The sequence below is a fragment of the Dipodomys spectabilis genome, unplaced genomic scaffold (genome assembly GCF_019054845.1).
Source record: "Dipodomys spectabilis isolate Male_0828 unplaced genomic scaffold, ASM1905484v1 ptg000085l, whole genome shotgun sequence".
NCBI lineage: Eukaryota > Metazoa > Chordata > Mammalia > Rodentia > Heteromyidae > Dipodomys > Dipodomys spectabilis.
Genome location: NW_024870762.1, coordinates 2,183,201 through 2,207,112, shown reverse-complemented (window position 1 = coordinate 2,207,112; position 23,912 = coordinate 2,183,201). Strand labels below are relative to the sequence as shown.

General features: G+C 56.3%; 1 protein-coding gene across 2 annotated transcripts in view; it reads right to left on the bottom strand.

Moving 5' to 3' along the window:
* The window catches only part of Cpne5 (copine 5), a 70,142-nt gene that overhangs the window by 329 nt on the left and 45,901 nt on the right, over positions 1 to 23,912 (bottom strand). For both annotated transcript variants that reach the window (XM_042684204.1, XM_042684205.1), the window contains 11 exons: positions 19,618 to 19,722; positions 15,627 to 15,668; positions 12,611 to 12,686; positions 9,317 to 9,370; positions 7,812 to 7,873; positions 4,594 to 4,640; positions 3,328 to 3,509; positions 2,542 to 2,669; positions 2,296 to 2,398; positions 1,661 to 1,718; positions 950 to 1,023 (listed from right to left, as the gene is read on the bottom strand). In XM_042684204.1, coding sequence (XP_042540138.1) covers positions 950 to 1,023; positions 1,661 to 1,718; positions 2,296 to 2,398; positions 2,542 to 2,669; positions 3,328 to 3,509; positions 4,594 to 4,640; positions 7,812 to 7,873; positions 9,317 to 9,370; positions 12,611 to 12,686; positions 15,627 to 15,668; positions 19,618 to 19,722 — 931 coding nt within the window. The remainder of the gene's footprint in view (positions 1 to 949; positions 1,024 to 1,660; positions 1,719 to 2,295; positions 2,399 to 2,541; positions 2,670 to 3,327; positions 3,510 to 4,593; positions 4,641 to 7,811; positions 7,874 to 9,316; positions 9,371 to 12,610; positions 12,687 to 15,626; positions 15,669 to 19,617; positions 19,723 to 23,912) is intronic.

Genomic DNA, 23,912 nt, shown 5'->3' with positions numbered 1-23,912 from the left:
CCGCGCACCAAGCACTTCCTTGCCCACACCCACCGTGGAACCCCGCGCAGGGCACCTGACTCCCCGTCTCCTCCCACCCCTCCCCTAGGCCCCCTTCTCTTCTCTTTGGGATGAATTAGGACCTGCACCCAAATCCGGGCCCCTCCGGCTTCCTCCTGGGAGAAGGGGACAGGGAGGGGACATGCTGGCCTCTTCCCCCACAATGCCCTGGTTCTGGGGTCTAGCCTCCTAATTTGGCTCTCTAAACCTCTTTTTCCTTTTGCTTGCCTGTCCTGGGGCTTGGGTGCTGCCCCTGCACCTCATTGTGCCCACAGCTAGTGCTCCATCTCTTGAGCCCCAGCACCACTTCCAGCGTGTTCAGAGTGGTTAATTGGAGGTAAGAGTCTCCCAGACTTTTTTGCCCCGACTGGCTTCAAACCATGATCCTCAGATCTCAGCCTCCTGAAGTAGCTAGGATTACAGGTGTGAGCCACCAGTACTCAGCTTGGCTGTGTTTTTTTGTTCGGAATCTCATAAGCTGTAGGGATTCAGGCTGAAGGACAGTGGGGGAAGGGCTTGCCCAGGTGGGGAGCACTCCTGGCCTGGTTGAGAGACTTTGTCCCCAAAGACTGAGCCCTTTGTGCTCAGGGCCTCTGTGACCTAGTGGACGTGTAGACTCTGATGCCGATCAGTAAGGCTGCCACCTACCTGCACAAGGACTCATCTCCCTAGGGAGGGCAGAGAGAGCACCAGTGTGCCCCCTCGGAGTCCTGGGGTACCAACAACCTTAGGGGTGGCAGGAAACGGTCTAGAGAGAAGTGTGGCCAAGTCTAGCTCCTGCTTCCTCCTGGGGCTCCTGGGCCCCCCTTGGGCGCCCCTCCCCGGGTAGCCTGCAGGATGGGTGGTGAGGCCGGCCTGGCTGGAGGGCCCTGCACACTTCCTGTGCAGCAGGCAGGGTCTGGGGCTTCACCTGGACGATGTCCCGCTCCGCCAGCTTCCCCCGGGAGGAGATCCGCACGTCATCCCCGTCCAGCTCCACCATGGCTGTGGGGAGGGGAGGGAGATAATGGACAACGTGTGTGATCTGTGTGATCATGGACTTGGCCTCCAAGCTCCAGCCAATTTACGCCTCCCACCTCACGTTAAAGATGAACTGGGGGGGGGGGGGGGGGCTGCTGGGAACGTGGCTTAGTGGTAGCGTCTTGCCTAGCATGCATGAAGCCCTGGGTTCAGTTCCTCAGTACCACATGCAAAGAAAAAGCCAGAAGTGGAGCTGTGGTTCAAGGGGTAGAGCCCTAGCCTTGAGCAAAAGAAGCTCAGGGACGGTGCCCAGGCCCTGAGTTCAAGCCCCAGGGACTGGCAAAAAAAAAAAAAAATGAAGCTGAGATGGGGAGAGGGGAGGAGCCCAAACGGGAGCCTTTGTGGCAGCCTGGGGTCCCTGCTTCCCCATTCTGCCCAGGCTTCCCTGGTTGAGGGAGAGGAGTGACTGAGGCCTCTTCTCCACAGCCCTGGAGTGAGCCCGGGGCACACCCTGGCACTCCCGCCGTGCAAACAATTGCACACACCAGTCGGTCCCACATGCCCAGGCGTGTGCACTTACTTGCTCTTAGGGGGGCGCACAGCCTCTGAGGAACACTGTGTGGTGGGGATGTATAACAGGAGAGGGGGAGGCTGGACTCACCATCGAACTCCGCCTGGCCCACACCCACGATGATGATGGACATAGGCAGTTTAGCAGCCTGGAAGGGGAGGGGGCGGTGGGCAGCAAGGGTGTGGGGTGAGGACAGGAAGAGTTGGGGCACAGGGAAGGGATAGGGTGAAGGAGAGGTGGGGGAGCACGTGGGACGGAAGGGAGAGGCAGCAGGAGATAGAGAGATAGAGAGGCAGGGAGGCAGAGGGCAGTGTCACAGATCTGCTTCTGTGGCCCCCTGGTCCCCGTGATGCTGGCTGCCACCAGGCAGGGCCCTACTGTTGCATGGTTTGGGGGGGAGAGCCATGGGGCCCCTTTTGCAGAGAGACCACTGTAGGAGAGAGGAACAATATTCCTGGCTTCCTCCACTCTAGGCCCTCACTTCCTCTACGTGGCCACCCAGGTCAGGGTCTGACACCCTGGTCCTAGGGAATGTGTGAATAAGCAAGCCATAGGCCTCTGGGGGGCCTGGTCAGCTGGGGGTGACCAGGAAGTCAGATCTGTCATGGCTCAGTGCCCCCCCCACCTCTCCCCAAATCCCACCAGCTTAGCAGCTGGATGAGCCCAGATTCCTCCACCCTCAGCTTTCCTCCCTGTATCCCCCTCCCCGCGTCCCGGCCCCTCACATTGACGATGGCCTCCTTGGTCTGTGCCATGTCTGAGATGACCCCGTCAGTGATGATGAGCAGCACGGAGTACTGCGAGCCGTCCTGCACAGCTGCCGCGGCCCTGGGGGGACACACGTGGGCTGAGGCCAGCCTGGGGGCCTCTGGGGGCTTCGATGGGGCGCGGTCTGCTCGGGGCCAGGACCCCATGAAAGGCCAGGCAGACAGTGGGGAAGGGACCCATGGGGTGCTGGCAGGGGCACTCACCTGGCCACGTGGGTGACCACGGGGGCGAAGTTGGTAGGGCCGTAGAGCTGCACGGTGCGCAGGCTGCGGTGGTAGGCCTCCAGGATGCCGTCGATGCCGCAGCAGGAGGGGTTCTCCTGGTTGCCATTCTGCGGCAGAGGATGGGGATGAGGGGCTGAGCAGGCAGAGCCAGGGCCCAAGGGGAGCCCTCGGGGCCCACCCTGAAGGGCAGCGGATTGCCTGGGTCAGCAGGTTTGGATCCTGAGAGACCCCGAGAGGGTGGCTCTTTCCTCGGAGCCCATCCCAGGAAAGGCCCTGGCGGCGCTGGGCCTGGCCTGGCCCCAGACACTCCTGGTTCAGGAGGGAGCTTGTGTGACTGAGGGCCATCAGCTCATGGGAGGGAAGGAGGGAGGGCCAGAGGCTCAGGCTTCACCTCTGTGGGGACCGGGCCCCCAGATGTTGCCATGTTTGGGTGGGAGAAGCCCACCCCTTCCCTTTCCTGCATTGACTTGGGGAGTCCCGCAATCCCTAGAACCCCACCCACACCCCTCATCCTCTTCTTTTTTCAGGGGTCCTGGGGAACAGGTCAGGCTCAGCTGCCTCCCTCCCCCACCCCCCCTCAGCAGGTAGGAAGTGGGTTTCTAGAAGCCTCTAAAGCAGCCCCACTCTACAAGGGCAGCTGCCACCCCAGAGTTTGTGCCAGGGTCCTTAGTGTCCAGGAGGATGGAGGACAAGCTGGCTCGGGGGATGGGGGGGTGTCACCCGACCCTTTAGCCTGGTTTGCCCAGACTTCCTGTGCCAGCCTACCAGCGGGAACTCGTGGGACACCCTGCCGTCGGGGGGCAGCTTGGCCCCGAAGCCCAGCGCGGGGAACATCTTGTCGCTGTCGTAGTGCTGGATGATTTCTCCGACAGCGGTCAGCGCCAGCGCGTAGGCATTCAGCTGGTAAGGACTCATGTAGTGCAGAGATGTGGACTGCGAGGGATTGCCTGCAATGCAGGACACGGGGTTGCTGCCAGCCCCGGCGCAGAAGGCAGGAGAGAGCGCCCATCCACACCTCTAACTCTCCTTTCTTCTTTTTTTGTCGGTCCTGGGGCTTGAACTCTGGGCCTGGGCACTGTCCCTCAGCTCCTCAGCTCAAGGCGAGTGCTCTACCACTTGAGCCACAGCACCACTTCCGGCTTTTTCTGTGTATGTGGTGCTGAGGAATCGAATCCAGGGCCTCATGCATGCAAGGCAAGCACTCTGCCACTGAGCCACCTTCCCAGCCTCTTATTTTGTCTTGAAACCTCTCTTCCTCAGACCCTATGTTTAATCTTTGTGCAAACCATGGCTGCCAAACCTGCCAGAGAGGATCCACCTGCCACCTTCTGGCTTCTAGCACCACAGCCCATCCAGATGAACCCAGCGCGCACAAGGCCTCATGCGATCTCAGGAGACTCTGGTCCCTCCCTCCCTCCCTGTCTGTCCAACTGTCTATCTGCCCCCCCCCACTCACACACACACACACACACACACACACACACACACACACACAGAGTTCCCTCCCACAAACCAGGTGCAAGAGAGCCCTTGCCTGCTTCTCAATCCTTCTGTGATTTTAAATGAGTGCCAACAAATAAGGAATATGGAAAAAACAAAAATGAGCCCAGAGCAGCGAGGGCAGGCTAGGGTTAAAGTACTTCTGGCGATGTGTCCGTAGCCAGACACTAGAGATGATCAGAAAAGGAGCAGGCTGGGGTCCCTGAGCTGGGCCTGGTCTTACTGAGAGCCATAGAGTGCCCGGGCTCTGGTGGGATTTGATCCTTGAAGAAACGGCCTCTCCGGGTGTTTGGTGGACTCAGAGCTCACACAGTCCCATTCCCCAGGAACACCTGGTGTTCCAAAAGGCGAGACTCTGGCGCAGCCTGTGTAGCCAGATGTTAGTGTTATGGATTGACTTGGGGGGACCTGTACCATCCTGGCTGTATCTCTGGCCCTCTAGGCCTAGGTCTCTCCTCACTAAAGAGGCTCCCTGCGGGCCAAGTACCACTGTCCTGAAAAGCCCCCTCCATCCGTCCATCCCCCACTCACCATTGGAGGCAGTAAAGTCAATGGCCACAGTGAAGTTGATCTGGGTCCTAGAAGAGGAAGGAGATCCAGGGAGTCACCTGGAGAGAGCAGAGCTGTGGAGTGGTCAGGCTGGGCTGTCACTCAAGTGTCACTGCCTGCCAGGTATGTGGTCCTGATTAAGCCACTCATCCCCTCAACTCTGAGAATAGGACAGCAGGCCCAGCCATGGCCCTTACAGGATGGCTCTGACCCCTAGAGGTGGTAACAGGATGTGAAAGGCTAGCATGGCAAGCAAGAAACCCAGGCTAAGGTCTGCTGGCCAGAGACTGGGCCTCTCCCCTCTGCTGCTGGCTGGGGTCAGGAGCTCCTGTGGCTTCCAGTCTCCAGGAGAGGAGGGAGCTACAAGAGTACAAGAGCCTGGGCCCCTGAGTGACTGCCAGGACCAGCTCCCCACCCAAACTTTGCAACTCCAGGAATGTATGCTCACATGTGCGCAACCCCTCCCCCCCCAGTTCTTAACTGGCAACAGTGTTCAGATGTCCCTGAGTTTTTTGTTTGTTTTTGGTGGTAGTAGAGCTTGAACTCAGGCCCTGTCCCTGAGTTCTTTTGTGCAAGGCTAGCACTCTACCACATTGAGCCACAGCTCCACTTCTGGTATTCTGCTGGATAATTGGAGAGAAGAGTCTCATGGCCTTTCCTGCTTGAGGCTGGCTTTGAACTGTAATCTTCAGATCTCAGCATTCTGAGTAGCTAGGGTTACAGGTGTGAGCCACTGACACCTGGCCTTACAAAGTTTTAACATTGCTTTGAGTCTGAAATCCAGGCAAGAGCTACATATTCATTAGTAGATATTTCTCTCTCTCCCTCTCTCTAGAGCTGAGGACCGAACTCAGGGCCTTGCACTTGCTAGGCAAAAGCTGGCATTTGCCAGCTCTTCCCCTGAGTGAAATCCCCAACTCCAGATTTACCTCTTAAAAAAATCTCTCTTCATCTCTTGGTTCCCCCAAGTATTTGTATCAAGCCTTATGATTGGTGGGTTCCTTGTTGGGTCAGTTGACTGTTGTCATCTGTCAGCAAGGGACACTGTCTTTTTTAGAAGAAGGCATGGCATTTGGAGGGGGAGAACTGAGGGGACACTGATGAGCTGGCTCTTTCAAAAGCAAGTGAGGGGAGAGGCTGAGGCTGGCCCTAGCTCTCCGCTGCTCTGGGTCCTGCAAACCTTGGGGAAGGAAGCAACTGGAAAGCTACTATGGCAACAGGAAAATGACTCCCGGCTGTCTAGTTATTCCTGCCTGTGGGCACAGCGCAGGCTGCAGAGTACCCTGCTCCTCCTCTGCCCTGGGGGGCAGAGATGCCTGTTTTTCCTCTGGGATTCTGGGGGGGGGGGTTGAAAGAGAATCCTTAGACTCTATTGGCCTCCTTCCTGGACATGCATGATGGGCACTCCGGAGCAGCTGTTCCCTTTGGTCCTCCAGGGAGCATAATGGGGTTGGGAGGCTGTCGGGGAGTGTGTGGGGGGGGGTGCCCTAATCTGCCTGGTCCAGCGGGATGCTGCTGTGCCCTGGCCTCTAAGGGTTCCTTTCTCCTAAGTCCTGTCCATCTGCAGCAGGCTATGCCCGGAAGCCACAAAAGGCAGCACCAGGATTATTAATTACTCAGGAACAAAAGGCAGCCCAGCGTGACAGCCATGGCCCAGGCCACCACACAAGCAGGTGTGACACAGAGATAAGGACCTCCCATTCCGTTCTGTTCTGTCCCTCTGGGGGCAGCATGCAAATGAGAGGCTCCGAAGGCTAGGGATGCTTGGAAATGACCAGGCTGCAGAAAGCCACAGCTGGTTGGCTGCTTAATGGGAGAAACATGGAAGTTTTAATGGTGGAAGAGAGCCTGGGCAGGGAGTGGCGCAGACGACCATGGGGGCCTGGGGTGCGGATGGGGACGGCGCCAATCTTGAATTCAAAAGAGCAGGCAATGGAGCCATGGGAAAGCTTGGCTTCCCAGACTGGCTTCTCCCTCTGCCCTGGAGAGCCGGGCAGCCAAGTGGCCTCTTGGCAGGCAGGAACCTTGGCAGCTGCTGTCTGTCTCCTTTCCAGGCAGGTGCGCTCCTCACCTGCCTGCACCTGTGGGCTCTGCGCTACCCACGCCCTGTCCTGGCACCTGTCCTGACAGGGAGCATGCCAGGGAGGCCCCTCCTTGGGCAGGCTCTTTCTTCCCGTGAGCGGCTGGTGCATGGCTTTGCCACCGGGGCCTAGATGCCATTCCCCCTGCCCCTGGTTCTTCTTCTTTTTTTTTTTTTGGCCAGTCCTGGGCTTGACCTCTGGGCCTGGGTATTATCCGAGCTCGTTTAGTTCAAGGCTAGCGCTCTACCATTTGAGCCACGGCGCCACTTCTGGCTTTTTCGTGGTTAATTGGAGATAAGAGTCTCACAGACTTTCCTGCCCAGGCTGGCTTTGAACCCCGATCCTCAGATCTCAGCCTCCTGAGTAGCTAGGATTACAAGCCACCAGTGCCTGCCACCTCCCCTCCTCCTTTTTTTGGTCAGTTGTGGGGCTTGAACTCAGGGCCTGAGCACTGTCCCTAAGCCTCTTTGTCAAGGCTAGCACTCTACCACTTTGAGCCACAGTGCTACTTCCGCTTTTTGAGTGGTTCACTGGAGATAAAGAGTCTCATGGAGATTTTTCTACCTGGGCTTCAAACCGTGACCCTCAGATCTCGTAGCTAGGGTTACAGGTGTGAGCCATCAGCACCTGGCCTTCCTACTTCTTAAACTTAAGAGTTGACCAGCTGCTGGCCTTGAACCCTACTGCCCCCTACAGGCCCCTGGCAGCTGCGTCTGTTAGTGGGCCTACCACACAGCTCAGTACTGGGAGCAGTCCCGCCCTGCCCTGAGTCCCCTGGACTCCTGGGAAGGAATCCCGCACAAGTGCAGCCCAGGTAGCCCTGAGCCTGCTCCTCTTCCTCCTCCATGGCTCTGTCATGGAACTCCCCCCACCCCCCAGCCCCTACCTCGACCCTAACTCTGCTTGCGGACCTGGCACGAGCCTCCCTGGCTGACAATCCACAGGAGCGGGGTTCTTCATTGGTGGCCCCAGCTCCAAACCTGGTGGGGTGCTCACAGCCCACATCAGAGGCTTCCTTCAGCCATGGCCTCCCAGAGGCTGGGGTGGAGCCCCAACTGGTGTGGGGTCCCACGGCCCTCCCCTTCCAGGCCAACGAGAGAGGGGGTGGGTCTTCCTCACCCTCCTTTGATGTAGTCCAGGAAGGTGCACTCGGACTCCACAGCAAAGGACAGCAGCGTGACCTGGAGAGCCACAGGGGGCCCAGTCAGTGGGAGCGGAGAACGGGGGGTCCCGCCCCCCACCCCCGGCATTGCATCAGAGTGCCCACACCATTCACTATGTGCTCACATTAGCCACGTGGTATCTATCCGTAACACCCTCACAGGGGCTATTATATCATCCACACTTTACAGCCAGGGAAACTGAGGATCCACGAGCTGACACGCTGCCAGACCCGAGGTGCCAGAGGCGGCTGCGTGCGCTTGCACACAGGTACGGCTCACACCCAGCCTGTCCCGTGTCTTCCTAATGGATCCTCAGCTCTGCCTTCTCAGGTCTGAGACCCTCATGAGCAGCCTGTCCCGTCCCCAGGGGCAGCTGGCCACCCAGGACCCCTCTCCTAAGCAGAAGTCTCTACTATCCGTGCCTGGGCGATTTTGGGTTTGGCTGGAATTACAGACATCTGTCACACTGCTTGGCTGGGAATAAAGATCAGCCAAGATGCCTGGGGCTGCCCTGTCTCTAATTCATGTAAGTCACAAGGGGAGGCGAATCACAGCTCTCTGGGCTGGAGTTGGTTCATCTCTAGGCTCAGAGGGCTGAGTGAGACCAGCCCAGGTGGGCCACCACATCCAGCTACTGGTTGAGCATAGCTCTTGTGAACAATTTTGCTTGGGCTGGCCTTGAACTGTGATCCTCGTGACCTCAGCCTACTGAATAGCTAGGATTATGTGCCTGAGCCAACGTGCTTGGGTCCTGATATTCTTAATTTTTTTTTTTTTTCTAGTCCTGGGGCTTGAATTTAGAGCCTGGACCTGTCCCTGAGCTGCTTTTGCTCAAGGCTAGCACTCTACCACTTGAGCCACAGCGCCACTTCCAGCTTTTTCTGTGTATATGATACTGAGGAATTGAACCCAGAGCTTCATGCATGCTAGGCAAGCACTCTACCACTAAGCCACATTCTCAGACCTCTGGCTCTGTTTTTTTGTTTTTTCGTTTTTGTGGCTTGAACTCTGGGCTTGGGCGCTGTCCCTCAGCTCTTCATCTTAAGGTAAGCACTCTTTCCGCTGGAGCCACAGTGCCACTTCCAGTTTTCTAGTGGTTTATTAAAGATAAGAGTCTCACAGACTTTCCTGCCCTGGCTGGCTTTGAACCGTGATCCTCAGATGTCAGCCTCCTGAGTAGCTAGGATTACAGCTGTGAGCCCCTGGTGCCGGGCTTGCTCTCTGTTTTTTGCTTTTGTTTTTTTTTTTTAATCCCCATTCCTTATTGTACTTTTCCATTTCCCACAGAGGGTGTGTGTGTGTGTGTGTGTGTGTGTGTGTGTGTGTGTGTGTGTGTGTGTGTGTGTGTGTGTGTGTGTGTGTGTGTGTGTGTGCAGGCTGCACGCACGCCTTGGCTCCTCAACACTAGCCTCGCTTAGGGCTCAACCTTCTCCCTGCTGTAGAACAGAGACGGCTACGTACGGTTCCAGAGTTCACATACTTCTTTTTTTTCATTTTCTTCTTCGGGTTGATCACCTGTAGGAAAAGCCAATTAGCTTTTTTTTTTTTGTCTTTTTTCCCCTCAGCTACTCAGGGCGTCTGTCAGTGCCCAGATGTGGCCCTGCCCCGCCCCGCCCACCTGGTGAGTGTGGGGAGCTGAGACCAGGGGGGGGGGGAGGGGGGGAGGGGCCCCATGGCGCTTCGGGACGCCTTGTGGGAGACTGGCATCTGGTTACACAACCAGGGTCCCCGATTAACCCAGTGTCCCATGATCAAACACCCTGGGACTGTTTATTTAAAGTTCTTTCTCAGGCTCCCCCAACACGCCCTCTGCTCTGCGCAGCCAAGAAGGCGGCCTGTCGCAAAGCAGCCTGCCTGTGCCTGTCTCCCCGGCTGGCCGCTGCGCCTTGCCCCCTTTTCCCCCACAGCCACCTCCCCTGGGGACAAACTCCTTTTAGAATTTGTCACCCTACTCCTAGCCGGGTGCTGGTGGCTCATGCCTGTCATCCTAGCTCCGCAGGAGGCTGAGATTTGAGGATCAAAGTTCAAAGCCAGCCAGGGCAGGATAGTTCAGGAGACTTTTATCTCCTTAACCAGCAAAAAGCTGGAAATAGAACTGTGATTGAAGTGGTAGAGCACCCATCTGAAGTGGGGGGGAAAGCCAAATGAGCATAAGGCACTGAGTTCCAATCCTAGGATTAATAACACACACGCACACACAGAGCTCCTTTGCTGTGTTCACTTTCAAATCCGACCTGCTGTCAGCTTAAAACCACATAGTAGATGCTTCCTAAAGACTGGGTGGAGCTGGGAGCCCGTGGCTCCCGCCTGTAATCCTAGCTACTCAGAAGAGGGAGATCTGAGGGCAGAAAAGTCTGTGAGACTCTGATATCCAGTAAACCACTAGAAAACCAGAAGTGGCACTGTGGCTCAAGAGGTGGAGTGCTCACCTTGAGCTGAAGAGCACAGGGACAGCGCTCAGGCCCAGAGTTCAAGCCCCACGACCAACAAAAAAAAAAAAAAGAAGAAGAAGACTGGGTGGGTGGGCTCAGTGCTCCCCAACGGGGCTACTTTGCAGCCTCCCCCCCCCCCCCAACACACGTGTCCAGAGTCAGTCTGGACTGCCAGAGCGCCCACACAGAGAGCCCCAGGACAAAGCCTGGGGCGACTCCTTGCCCAGTGAGCCCCCAGGTGTTCAGCTCTGGCAAGGGGTGACCCAACACCCTGGGCCGTGGCAGGTCGGGGGGACCCTGCTTGCCGTGGAGTGCGCCCCCAAACTTCCAGCGCTAGCTGACAGGACATGAAGCTCCGCGGTGCTGCAGTGCCCCCTAGGGGCCATCCCAGAAAGTGCCCTACTCCACTCTAAGCTGCTGTCCCCACCCACCGCCCCCATCCTGGCAGGTGTGAGTTTTGAGGAGCTCTGGGGACAGTGCAGCAAGGGAGAGACAGTCCCCACCCTTGGGCATTGTTATAAACAGGCAACAGGCACAGGGGCCCTGGCACAGTCTGGGATAGAAGGGCGGGGGCTTTCCGGAGGGGGAACACAGACCCTTGCTATTAGAAGACAGAGGAAATCAGGGGGAGACGCCTGCAGGAGTGAAGGGCAGGATGGGGTAGAAGGTGAGGGATGGGCACGGAGCAGGGGCCTGGCATCTCCTGCCGTGCACCCTGGTGGCATGCACTGTGTAGCTCTAAGCCCAGATGGCCCAAGCCGAGCCGGAGCAGGGACCGGCCCTTCACCCTGTCACCCCGTAGGGCAGTGAGCCGCAGGCCGGGTCACACATCTGCCAAGATCTTTCCCTGTCCCCCGCGTGAGCCTCGGAGGGGCGGGGCAGATTTCCATGGGAGTGCCGCCCACTGGCCGTGAAGGTCCAGCGGCCACACTACAGAGGGGACATGTGCAATCCAGATGGCCCAGCAGGCTTCAAAGCGACATGCGTGTGGCCGGGCCTGTGGGCCACACGCTGAGCACTTTGGTCCTTTGTGGGAGGCTGGGGTGGGGGGGGGGAGGAGGAAGCCCCTGGCGGGGGAGGGAGGAGGGAGGCTAGGATGGCCGAGGCTGGCTGAGATGAAAGGAACAGATGTGGGGAAACTGAGGAGGTAAGGGCGGAGTCTGGGGGCAAGGGGAGCTGTTGGGGGACACTGGCCTACGAGTGAAGGCTCAGCTCCGGCTGGCAGGAGGAGGGCAGTGTTGGGCCACAGAGGCTCAGCCCATGCATGGGCTGCTGGCTCGGCATGGGACAGGGCTTTTTGTTTGTGTTTTTGCCATACTATGGTCTCAACTCAGGTTCCTACACTTGCTAAGCAACTGTTTTACCACTTGAGCCGCTGCCCCGGTCCTCTGTGCTTATTTTCTCAGATAAGGTCTTGTGTTTTTTCTTCCCTAGAATGATCTTCCTCTTGTCTATGCCTCCTGCATAAGCTGGAGCCACTATGCCTGGCTTTATTTGCTTGTTTGTTTGCCACTGCCAGTCTTGGGCCTTGAACTCAGGGCCTGGGCTCTGTCCCTGAGCTTCTTTTGCTCAAGGCTAGCACTCTGTCACTTGAGCCACAGCACCACTTCTGACTTTTTCTGTGTATGTGGATCTGAGGAATCGAACCCAGGGCTTCATGCATGCTAAGCAAGCACTCTACCACTAAGCCACATCCCCAGCCAAATTTTTCTGGCCAGAAGTTTAGATTTTTTGCCTTGTTTTGTTTTGTTGGTTGTGGGGTTTGAACTCAGGGACTGGGTGCTGTCCCTGAGTTTTTTGTTCAAGGCTAGTGCTCTACCACTTGAGCCATAGCTTCACTCTAGCTGGGAGTATATTTCCTCTTCTTCAAGATTGGGAGGGTACCCCAGTGGGAAATAAAGGCCCCAAGTCAGAAATGTCCTTTGAGGGCAAATGTGCTGTTTCCAGCAATCTGACACATCATCTCCAAAGCTCCCAGCCTTGGTTCTCCTCACTCTTCTGGAAAAAGCAGCAAGTTAAGCAGCCACAGAGTCTGCTCTACTCCCAACTCAGGACTTCCTTCCTTCCTTCCCTCCCCTGCCCTGTCCCCACCCCCTTGGGGGGCGCTGTCACTCATTATTTGGAGTCAGAATCCTGAGACGGGGTACACTCTCACCCTTCTCTGAGTCTCGGTCTCCTTGGTTATAAGGTGGGACCACAAGACCCACGTCAAAGGCAAACAGGAAGCCCACAGCCTAGCTGGCACCAAGTTCACGACAGCCGTCACCAAAATGGCCCAGAGCCACTTACCACGAGAACCACCATGCCCAGGGGCTGGTCTCACCTCATAGATGTTGAACTGGCTTTGCCCGCGCGCCAGCTCCCGGTAGCTGGTGGTGAACTCCCCGATGAAGTCATGGCTGCAAGGGAAGATGGCTGCTGAGCCGGGGGGCCCAGGATGCACAGTTTCAGCCCACCCTGGCCTCTGCGCCCCTCCCCGGCTCCAAACTCAGCCTGGGCCTCCGAGCAGCGGCCTCATGCCTGCTGTCACTCATGGAGCAAGAAACGCAACAGTCACCTAGCAAAGAGGAAGGTTCCTAGAGGAACAGAACCCCCTTCAACTGAGCTCCTGTCTAAGCCAGCAGTGGAAGGCGCTGTGGGGAACTGGGAGGGAATGCAGGGATGAATCGTCACTGCTGGGTGCAGTCAGGAAATCGCATTCACTGATCAGAGGTGATCGTGGCATGTGTACTGACCAGACGCCCTCACTTTTTACACATTCCCAGTGAAATGGTAAGAGGTAAAACGCTATGATGAAATTAATTTTAAACCACCTGGGTAAAAAAAAAAAAACCTGGTTAGGACAAATATCCAAAAATTGTCAAATTCAAGCAAGGGGCTGAGGGATAATTATTAAAATACTCATTTCTCTTCTGTTTATTGAACGTTTTCTCCCCCAGTTAAAACTTTTCTAGCCAGGCACTGGCAGCTCCCGCCTATAATCCTAACTACTCAGGAAGCTGAGATCTGAAGATCAAGGTTCAAAGCCCACCTGGACAGGAAAATCTGAGATTCTTGTCACCAGTTACACACACACACACACACACACACACACACACACACACACACACACACACACACACACACACACACACACACACACAGCTGGAAGTGGAGCTATGGCTCAACTGGTAGAGCAGTATTCTTGAGCCAAAAAAACTCAAGGACAACACCCAGGTCCTGAACTTAAGCTCAAGCCCAAGGACAGAGGGAAAAAAAAAAGGGGGGGAGAGGGCTTTCCACTTTTATTTTTTGGTGATAGGCATCTCATGCTCTTGCCAGATTGACCTCTGACCCCTGAGCTCAAGTGATGTCCCTCTCAGCCTCTCCCCACTACCCAAATTGCTCTTAATGCCTATGGTGCTAGGCATCAAAACCATGCCTCCAGCATACAGCCCTCCACTGCTTGTCTTGTTTTGTGCTCTGGGCGATGCTGGGGTTTGAACTCAGGACATCTCACGTGCCTAGAAATCCTATGCCTCCAGTCGTTCAGCTGAGTTTATCAGATAAGATTTCCTGCTTCTGCTTGGGCTGGTCACCATCCACAACTCTCCTACCTCCACCTCCTAAGTGGCTGGGACTAGAGGCATGCCTCACTAAACACACCATTAGCCTCCTCTCCATGTGGCAAGGCAGCGGGAGATGCTTCCCACAGTGTCCATTTTTGTGTGTACTTGTTTAGTGCAGTAAAAACTTGTTCAAAACAGACCTCCTACTGGCCTTGTGGCTGCCCTGTTGGCTTCATTATTCTGTGGGAGAAGACAGTAGTTAATTTGCGGGGCCTGCAGAGTGAGGCCCACCGGGTGTCCTTGAATCTTGTGCTCTCAGGAACTTATAGTGTATATGTGTGAGCATGCGCACTGGTACTGGGGCTTGAACTCAGTTTTGTTTTGTTTTTTGGTGGGTCTTGAGGCTTGAACTCTGGGCCTAGGCGCTGTCCCTGAGCTCTATCAGCTCAAGGCGATCGCTCTACCACTTGAGCCACAGTGCCACTTCCATTTTTCTGGTGGTTTATTGGAGATAAGAGTCTCATGGACATTCCTGCCTGGACTGGCTTTGAACCTCGATCCTCAGATCTCAGCCTCCTGAGTAGCTAGGATTACAGGTGTGAGCCACCAGTGTCCAGATGTTTTGTGCTTTTGCTTGGCTTTTTTTTTTTGTTGTTGTTGTTGTTCCAGGCTGGCATTCTACTACTTGAGTCACACCTCCACTTCCAACTTTTTGCTGCTTAATTGGAGATAACTAATTGGCAGGTTTGTCTGCCTAGGGCTGGCTTTGAATTGTGATCTTCACATCGCAAACCTTCTGAGTAGCTAGGATTTCAGGCATGAGCCACCAGTGCCCAGCCCACACTGGGTTCATGCCCTCCTCCGATTTGCAGTCCTCAATCTGCTAAATGGCAACTTGAGGGTACTAGACTTGGTGTTTGTCTCCTAGAGCCGTGGAAGAGAATGTTCTAGATAAAGGAAATATAGGGCAGATGGCAGGTTAAGATGAGGTATATCATGAATGGACGTGTGGAGCTGTCTCATCTGGCTGGGAGGTAGAGGGGAGAAGAGGGAAGGAGAGGCAGGGACTGGGAGGGGAGGGGAGGGGAGGGAAAAGGAGAGGAGAGAAGGGAAGGGGCGGGGAGGAACTAATGTGGGAACCTGTATGAGCTGGGCATTTCTTGCTGGATGAGCTTGACCTGACTTAAGAGCCACATGCACAGAGTCCTTGATCTGAGAGGAGATGATAGTCGCTGTCCACACGGGACTTGCAGGAAGCGGCTATGACTTCTGGACTCTGACATCCCCTAGGTGACCCCCGTTGGCTAGCATGGCGGTGAGAGGTCCCCCAGCCAGGATGACAGGCTTGGCTCTGGCTCAGTGGAAAAGTAGGAGCCAGTGCGGATCCTGGGCTGGAGCTTTGTGTGGCCTGCTGTGGTCCTGCTGATGAATTGGGTCTGCAGGAGGGAAAGGCCGCGGCCTCCCAGGCAGCCCAGGGGGTACCGCTGACCAGCTGCCAGGCGCAGCCCTGCGGCCCTGGCGCTGGAGTCCACTGCAGCAGGCTCCCTGACAGACTGCGGGCCTCCAAGGCCGGCCCAGGCCGCCCCCACACGCGCATAGCGCATGGCCTGGACACTTGCGGCTACTGGTATTTGTACCCTACTTCCCCAAAGCCCCAGTTCCACCACACATGAGCACTGTGGGCATTGCCAATCATAGGGCACCTACTGGGGAAAGGAGGCGGTCCCGGGCATGGCTCCCGGAGCTCCCCTCCCCACTAACCTTCACCCCCCTGACCTGTCAGCCCCTTACCTGCCGTCTCGATCCCAGTCGTACACTTCCACCTTGATGGTCCTGGAAGACAAGAGACTTTGATGGGCTGGGCCCGCCTGCCCCCACCCCTGGGGGGGGTTGGGGACCCAGGACAGGGTCTCCCCAGCCCCTGGATCAGAAAGGACGCCAGCCTCCCTCTGGCCTCTCAGCCTTTGTGGTCCTTTGGGGTGCAGCAAAGGAATTAGGGACAGAGGTGGCTACAGACCTGTGCAGGGACTTCCCAGAATTTCCCGGATGTGGGCAAAGCAGCCTCACCTCTCCTCTTGGCCACTCCAGAGGGAGCCTGAGCCCAGGGGGAAGACAGCATGCGCTCACACCAATGGGACCATGACCAGATCTCAGGCCTAAGCAGGATGGCTTCTCCAGTGACAAGGCTGCCTGCTGGGGTGGGGGGAGGGGGAGGCAGCCCTAGCCTCCATGTCAGGGAAGAGCCCTGCTGAGATTTCCCCATCCCAAGACTGGCTCCTGAGTGAGGGTGTAATTATCTTCACATTTGAGCCTGGCTGCTTTAATTAGTTTGTTTTGACTCCTATGCTTGGGGCTGGGCTCCGAGAACCAGTTTTATTTTTAGCCCCGTTCCCATGGCAACAGCTAGTGGTCCAGAGGTGGGAGGAAGGAGGGAGAGGGTTGCAGGTTAACCCTTGGTGCTGGCTGCTCTGCCCTCGGGGATGCCTAGGGGCACAGGAGCTGCCAGGGCCCTTGCGAAGGGTCTGGGGAACTGGAGGGGGCTGGGAAGCAGGGGTGTCCAGCCTCTAGCTCCAAGTGGGGTGTGCAAGGCAGCTTTAATGAGCTCACAGATCCCAACAGTGGCAGCCTGTCTTCTCCAGCCTGCCAGGCATTGGTCATGGGGCTCTGTGGCCCCCCAGAAGGAGGCGCTATTTCCCTTCAGATAACGGACATGGGTGGGGGTGACAGCAGGATATGGGTTCACAGCATGAGGTAGAAACTTCCAGAACAGAGGGATGCCAGGAAGGCTGCATCCAGACTTGATTTTTTTGTAACGTAGATGTGCAAGCTTACTATTTACAGGAATCTTTCAATTCATGTCAAATACCCGAATGAGGTGAATGATTATCAATAGCACATACGAGCAAGTGTATGCACGCACACATGCGCACACACACATTCTTCTATGTCTCCAAGGTGGGATGGAAGCGGAAAGAGTGGACAGAGGCTTAGATGTGGTTGGATGGCTCTAGGCTTGGAAGAGAAGCCTCAGAGGTGGGACCTGCACCTGTCACTCAATCTCTCTGAGCCCCAATCCTCATTTTGTTTTGTTTTTTTTTTGTTGCAGGTCCTGGAGCTTGAACTCTGGCCCTCAGCATTGTCCCTGGGCTTTTTTTTTTTTGCTCAAGGCTAGCATTGTACCACTTGAACCACAGCTTTTTCTGTGATTAATTGGAGATAAAAGTCTCACAGACTTTCCTGCCCGGGCTGGCTTTCAACCATGCTCCTTAGATCTCAGCCTCCTGAGTAGCTAGGATTACAGGCGTGAGCCACCAGTGCCTGGCCAACCTCTCATTTTAAAGAATAATTTTCATGACATCTACTTGAGTCAGGAGACTCGAACCTGGGTACCTGGGGTTTGTGATTTCTGGTTCCCTATAGGCCAAGGCTGGCAGATGTGTCTTTGGTGGCCTCTGGCCCTGGGTGTGGGCCAGATATGGGGCCATGTGTGTCACACAGTGAAAATAACAGCCTCTCTCCCCTCATTTTCAAATGGTGGCACTGAGCGCAAGGGGTCCCCCAGCAATAGCCAGAGACCCACAGCTGGTGATGTGTGAGGCGGGACAAGATCTAGTCCTTGCCTCCCAGCCTACAGCCCAGGTACGGGGCTTCTCCTTCCCCAGAGCCCCGGGCTCTGCAGGGATCCTCACAGAGCCCGCAGGGGGAGCTCTCGTCACCCAGCAGCCGCGCAGGTGATGACAGGTGACAGCCACAGGCTCAGAAGCTGTGGGGGGCAATGCCAGCCACAAATCACCAGTGCCACAGCCAGAGAGCCTGATGAGGCGTCCCTGTGTGGGGTGCGTCTCCTCTGCAGACTGGAGCCCTGGGTTTCAAACCTGGCTACAAGCTAGATCTAATGAGCAGCGTTGGGACCAGAGCCCCTACCCAGCCCTGGCCTCTGCACACCACACCTCAGAGCCCCTCCGTGAGCCTCTCGGAGGGGACAGCGGCCCGATGTCCTCCCCAAGACCTCCTGTCCTGAAAGCCTCAGGTGCAGCACAACCGGAGTGGCCGCCAGAGCCAGGGCAAGGCCAGGCAACAAGCCTGGCTGCGATGAACACAGCTGTAAGCCAGCCCTCAGGCCCCGCCCCCTGTAAGCCAGCCCTCAGGCCCCGCCCCCTGCCTTTCCCTGTCCCAACAAGATAGGGGGTTCTGAGGTCACTGGGATCCCTTCTCTAGGGACACAGGGCTGTGGGGGTGAGCGGGGCCACCTAGCTCAGAGCAGTTATCCCAGGACCTTCAATTACTTCTACCTAGAAGGCTGTAGCTGGCTACCTCCTATCCCCTGCCTCAGATCCCAGCCATCTCCCCATGTCCATCCCAGCAGCCTTCCTGTGATCCTAACTTCCAGCTTCCCACAGCCTGTGTTAGACCCCACTATCTATCTTCCCACCTCGTCGCATTTTGCACGACTTATAGCTATTTAAAGGACATGTGTGTGGCCAGGTACTGGTGGCTCATACCTGTAATCCTAGCCCTTTAGGAGGCTGAGATCTAGAGGATTGAGGTTGGAGGACAGTCTAAGTCGGCAAACTTTGCTAGACTCCATCTCCAAAATAAACAGCAAAAAAGTAGGGCCAGGATATGGCTCAAGTGGCAGAGCACCAACCTAGCAAGTACAAGGTCCTAAGTTCAAAGTCTAATACTGCAAATGCTGCTGCTGCTGCTGCTACTACAAAGAAATGAAATGAAATACATATGCATGTTTGAGCTCCTGATGGTCAGAGCAGTGGCTCCCTGAAGACAGAAACACAGCTCCCTGCCTTTGAGTGCCTGGTAGCTGAAAGGCAGCACATGGTAGGTGCTGAGTGATCATCCTTCATCAGCTCCCCCATAAGATGTAGCCACTGTAAACAATTCCAGGTGGTCCCAGGGTGGCTGAAGATGTCCCAGGCTCCCTGTGTAAGCGGCCAGCAGAGGCCTAGCTTCAAGGCCCTGGGCCCACAGCCATCACCAGGAACGCTGAGGGTTCTTGCGATGTCCCCCAGCCCCCACCTCTGCCTTCCTGTGTGGTGACGATTTGTCTGCGTGATTAGTGGACCCACCACAAGTAGTGAAACTCCGCCAGGCTTCCTGCCACCCGCTGCAGGGCCCACGCGGAAGAGGCTCAAGGATGCCAGGACAAAAGGCTACACTTTAGCCAGGTGCTGGTGGCTCATGCCCGTCATCCTAGCTACTCAGGAGGCTGAGATCTGAGGATTGTGCTTTGAAGCCAGCCAGGGCAGGAAAGTCCATGAGACTCTGATCTCCAATGAAACACTCAAAAACCAAAAGTGGTGCTGTGGCTCCAAGTGGTAGAAGAGCTCAGGGACAGTACCCAAGCTGAGTTCAAATCCCATGATGGACCAAAACAAACAAACAAAAGAGCCAAGTGAGAGTGCATAGCGCTGAGTTCAAGCACAGGAAAAGATGCTGAACTTAGGAGCGGGCTCCATCCAACCAAAAAACCCTACCAGCTCTCGTCCCCCGACCTTCACCCTTCACTTAGGGAGGGCCCCTGGGGTCCCCTCCCCACCAGTCAGGCTGGAGGGGACCCTGATGTCCCTGCCGGCCCCAGCCCCTCACCCCTCACCCCTGCCACCACCTTCTCCTCCCCCTGGGGAACAATGAAAGTCACCTCTGAGCTCTGGGCCAGTACTGGGAAGCCCAGGCCCCCCCCCCAGGGGGCTGGCACACAGGGAGGGGGGGAGGAATGGAGTGGGGAGACAGGCATGCTGGCTGGGGTCCCCCCCCCACATCTCACCGGTCGTAATCGCCATTGCAGAGCGCTCTCACGGGGATGGAGAAGGTTTGCCATACTGGGTTCAAGGTGTTCTTCATGACCTCCGTCTTGTGGCAAATGGTGAACCTGGGCCAAGGGGAGAGAAGTTCCTGGGGCAGATGGAGACTGGACTGGAGGGAGGCAAGTCCTGGCTAAGTGTCAGGGCCCTGGGTTCTAGGCCCTGCTCTGGACCTGGCGCGCTGTGTGACCTTGACAGCACCCCCTCCCCCTCCACCATGGACCTGTAAACCCACCACCCCAGATGTGCCCTGAGAGCCGCAGGAAAAGCTGGGGTCTCAGACTTCAGGGCTCCTGAGCCCCTCAAACTGTAAGTGAACTGGGGGTCCCAGCTGTGTGCCCCCCGTCATTCCTGTGCCCTGGCTCCCGGCCGGGTCTGTTCTCTGTCTCCCTCTTTCTGCCCCAACCTCTCACTAATATCAGCTGGGTATCACCTCCAGGAAGCCTGTCCTGATTGCAGGAACCCTAACCGACTACCCCTCCTCCCCCCTCTTCCCCCCCTCCCCCCTCCTCCCCCGTCCCGTTCTCCTCCCCCGCTGCTTTTGTTTCCCCCCCATTTCGTTTCTTACTGTTTAACAGTTTGACATGATCTATTTGATTTTTTCTTCATTATTCTATTTATGATCTGTCACTAACATTGTTTTGATTTTTTTTTTTGATCGGTTGTGGGGCTTGAACTCTGGTCTTGGGTGCTGTTCCTGAGCTCTTTTGCTTAAGGATAGTGTTCTACCATTTTGAGCCACAGCGCCACTTCTGGTTTTCCTAGATAAGAATGTCATGGAGTGGGGCACTAGCGGCTCACACCTGTCATCCTAGCTACTTAGGAGGCTGAGATCTGAGGATTGCAGTTTAAAGCCAATGAAAGTCCGTGGGACTCTCATCTCCAATTAACTACCAGAAAACTGGAAGTGGTGCTGTGGCTCAAAGTGGTTGAATGCTAGTCTTGAGCAAGAGACCTCAGGGACAGTGCCCAGGTCCTGAGTTCAAGTTCTACACCCAACCACCACCACCACCACCACCTCAAAAAAATACCACAGACTTTCCTGCCCAGGTTAGCTTCGAATTGTGATCATCAGATCTCAGCCTCCTGAGTAGCTAGGATTACAGGCCTGGCTGTCACTAACATTTAATCTCCATGTAACAAGGAATTTATCGCTGTTTACCTTCCTTTTCTTCTTCTTCTCTTGGTGGTATAGGAGTTTGATTTCATAGCATTGTGATTGCTAGGCAGGCTCTCTACTACTTGAGCCACACCAGTCCTTTTGGTTTCAGTTAATTTTCTAACAGGGTCTTACATTTATTCCTAGCTGGCCTGGACTTCAATCTTCTTATTTACCCTTCCTACATAACTGGAATGATAGGTACACACCACTATGCCCAGCTTTTTATTGGTTGAGATGGGGTGTCAGTTTTCTTCTTTGTCCTCACTGGATTTGAACCTTCACCCTCTCAATCTCTGTAGCTGGGATTACAGGTATGAACCACTGTACCCTGTCTAGTTTTGTCCTTTTTGTTTTTTGGTCAGTCGTGGGGCCTGAACTCTGGGCCTGGGCGCTGTCCCTCAGCTCTTCAGCTCAAGGCTAGCGCTCTACCACTTGAGCCACAGCACCACTTCTGGCTTTTTCTGCTTATGTGGTGCTGAGGAATCAAACCCAGGGCCTCATGCATGCAAGGCAAGCACTCTACCACTGAGCCACCATCCCAGCCCAGTTTTGTCATTCTTGATCACCTGGGAATCTCTAGCACTAAGAATGAAGTCTGACATTTAGAATGCATTCCATCATTTTTTCTATTTCAAGGAAGGAACCAATGACTAATCGCCGTTGAGAAGGTTAAAGTCCCTGCCTTGATGGTCCTTGGTATAACCTCTTTAGTGTCCTTGGTGCAAATCTGTGAAGCTGCTTAGCAAACTGGAGCTCTGCGCAGCGGTAGCCTGGCCCGGGCCCAGTCCAGCGCCTGTCCCAGAAGCAGCCCGCCCCGTGGACGTGGATGGGTGCCCGCTGCCCACGCCACGTCCAGCGCCTGTCCTGGAAGTGGCCCGCCCCGTGGGAGCTCTGCCCCAGCACACACAGCCTTGTCATGCTTCTCTAGCAATCTGCAAGTCAAAATGTCATTCTTGTCACTGTGGCTTCTCCCTCCTCCGCTCCTCACCCACCCGCGGGAGTGGAGCTGTGTGTGTGGGAGAGAGACCTCGCTGCACACCCGAGGTGGGCCGGGTGAGCTTGGGGGGCCCTGTGCCCGTGGCTGGGGGCAGGGGAGGTGGCGGAGACTGGGGCTGGTGACAAGGAGGAGCGACAGGGTGAGGGAGGGAGGATCTCACTATGCAGAAGCCTCGCGGAGCTGTCACTCACGCCGCGGGGGGCGAGGCCTCCTCACTCTCCCCATCCTTTGAAAACTGTGCTCTGGCCCCTTCCCCTTGACCAGGCCTCTGAAGGCCCCAGCCCTGTCTCAAGATGTAGCCCAGGCTGGCCTCAAGTGTCAATCCTCTCGCCTTGACCCTCCAAGTGCTGGGGTTACAGGCATGCTCTACCACACCTCAGCCCATCCGCACTGCACCCCACAGCTGTCTCTGTGTCCGTGGTGTGTGTAGGGAGGGCAGGGGGCCGGGGGGAGGTTGCCCAAGAAAGCAGCCAGCAGCTCGGCTGAAATGAAACTTGCTTCCAAACAACCTCTGGCCCAGCAGGCCAGCCATCCCGGCTCCCAGCTCCCCTGCGAGGAGGGGCGGCGGCCTGGCCTCCGTTCCCCACTTCCCCAGTTCCTGCTCACCACACTGTCTTCCAGCCCGGTCACCATCCCCTCCCACCCACCGAGCTCACCCTGCCAGTCAGGAGCCTCTGCCTCCCCTCCCCCCCCAGCCCAGCCCCCCCCCCAGCCCAGGCCCCCCCCACAGCGCTCCCTCAAGTAGGGGGCTCTGTATCGCACCCCAGCACATCAAGTCTGTGGGAATTATTTAAAGAAGCCCTGCTGGAGTCTCCCGGAGACAAAGAATTCTTTTGTCATGCAAATGCCCGTACCTCATTTCCCCATTTGTAGTTGACGTTTGAAAATCAGTTTCCTGCAGCTGAAACACCTCCTCCTGCTGCCCTCTTCCCAGCACACACACACACACACACACACACACACACACACACGTGTGCTCACACATGTGCACACGCACATGCACACACACGGGCACGGGGCAGCATTTCAGGGCTCCCCAAGGTGCCTGCCCTGGACCCGTTCTTCCCACTCACTTCACTGCTCCCCAGCTGGCCCTGTGGACCCATTATCTTCCCAGCACCCTTCTAGCAGCTTCTCCATCTAACCTCCCTGGCTCCATCTCTTCCTCCTGCAGAATCCTAGCGGTCTCCTGAGGCCCCCTCATCCACCAGCTTCATTTTATAGCTGAGAAGACAGGCCCAGAGAGGGCCCTAAGTTTCCTGGAGTCACCCAGCAAGCAGGCTGACATGGGGGGGGGCCGGGCCCCAGACCCTCAACCCTGCTTGCATCTTCCATCTTCCTCACACAGGTGTCCCAGAGGTTAGGGAGACGAGGGGAGGGGAAGATAGAACAGGGGAGGGGAGGATGGAGGAGGGCAGGATGGAGGGGGGCTGTAGAGACTCTAGGGTACTAAATGAGCCATGGCAGAGTGGGGGGGGAGGCAGCATGCAGTGGGGGGCAGCCCCAAGTGAGCAAGGTGTTCCAGGGAGATGGGGCAGACTTGTACAGAAAATGAGCAAGCTGGCTGGTGCCAGTGCCCACGCCTGCAATCCTAGCTACTCAGGAGGCTGAATCTGAGGACTGAGGTTTCGAAGCCAGCCCGGGCAGGAAAGTCCATGAGACTCTCATCTCCAATGAACCACCCAAGAAAGCAGGAAATGGAGATGTGGCTCAAGGGGTAGAACAGGAGCCTTAAGCGAAAGCAGCTCAGCTCAGGAACAGCACCCAGGCCCGGAGTTCAAGCCACAGGACCAGCACACGCACGCACACGCGTGCACACACACAGAACAAAGAAAATGAAAAAATGAGCAGGCTATCAGAGGAGTCTGACTGACTCCCCTACTCCCCCTATGGCATTCCCAGTGGCCAGCACTGCGAAGTACCTAGCACCCAGCACTGAGATCCTTTGGAAGGCACAGCCAGCTGCCTGCATGGATCCCGTCTACATGTCAGGATGGTAGCTCTGCAGGGCGTAGGGGCCCAAGCGGCCCCAAGGGCGTTGGGGGTGGGTGGGAGGGGGAGGAGAGGGAGGGGGGAGTGGACTTGGACTCACGTGCCAT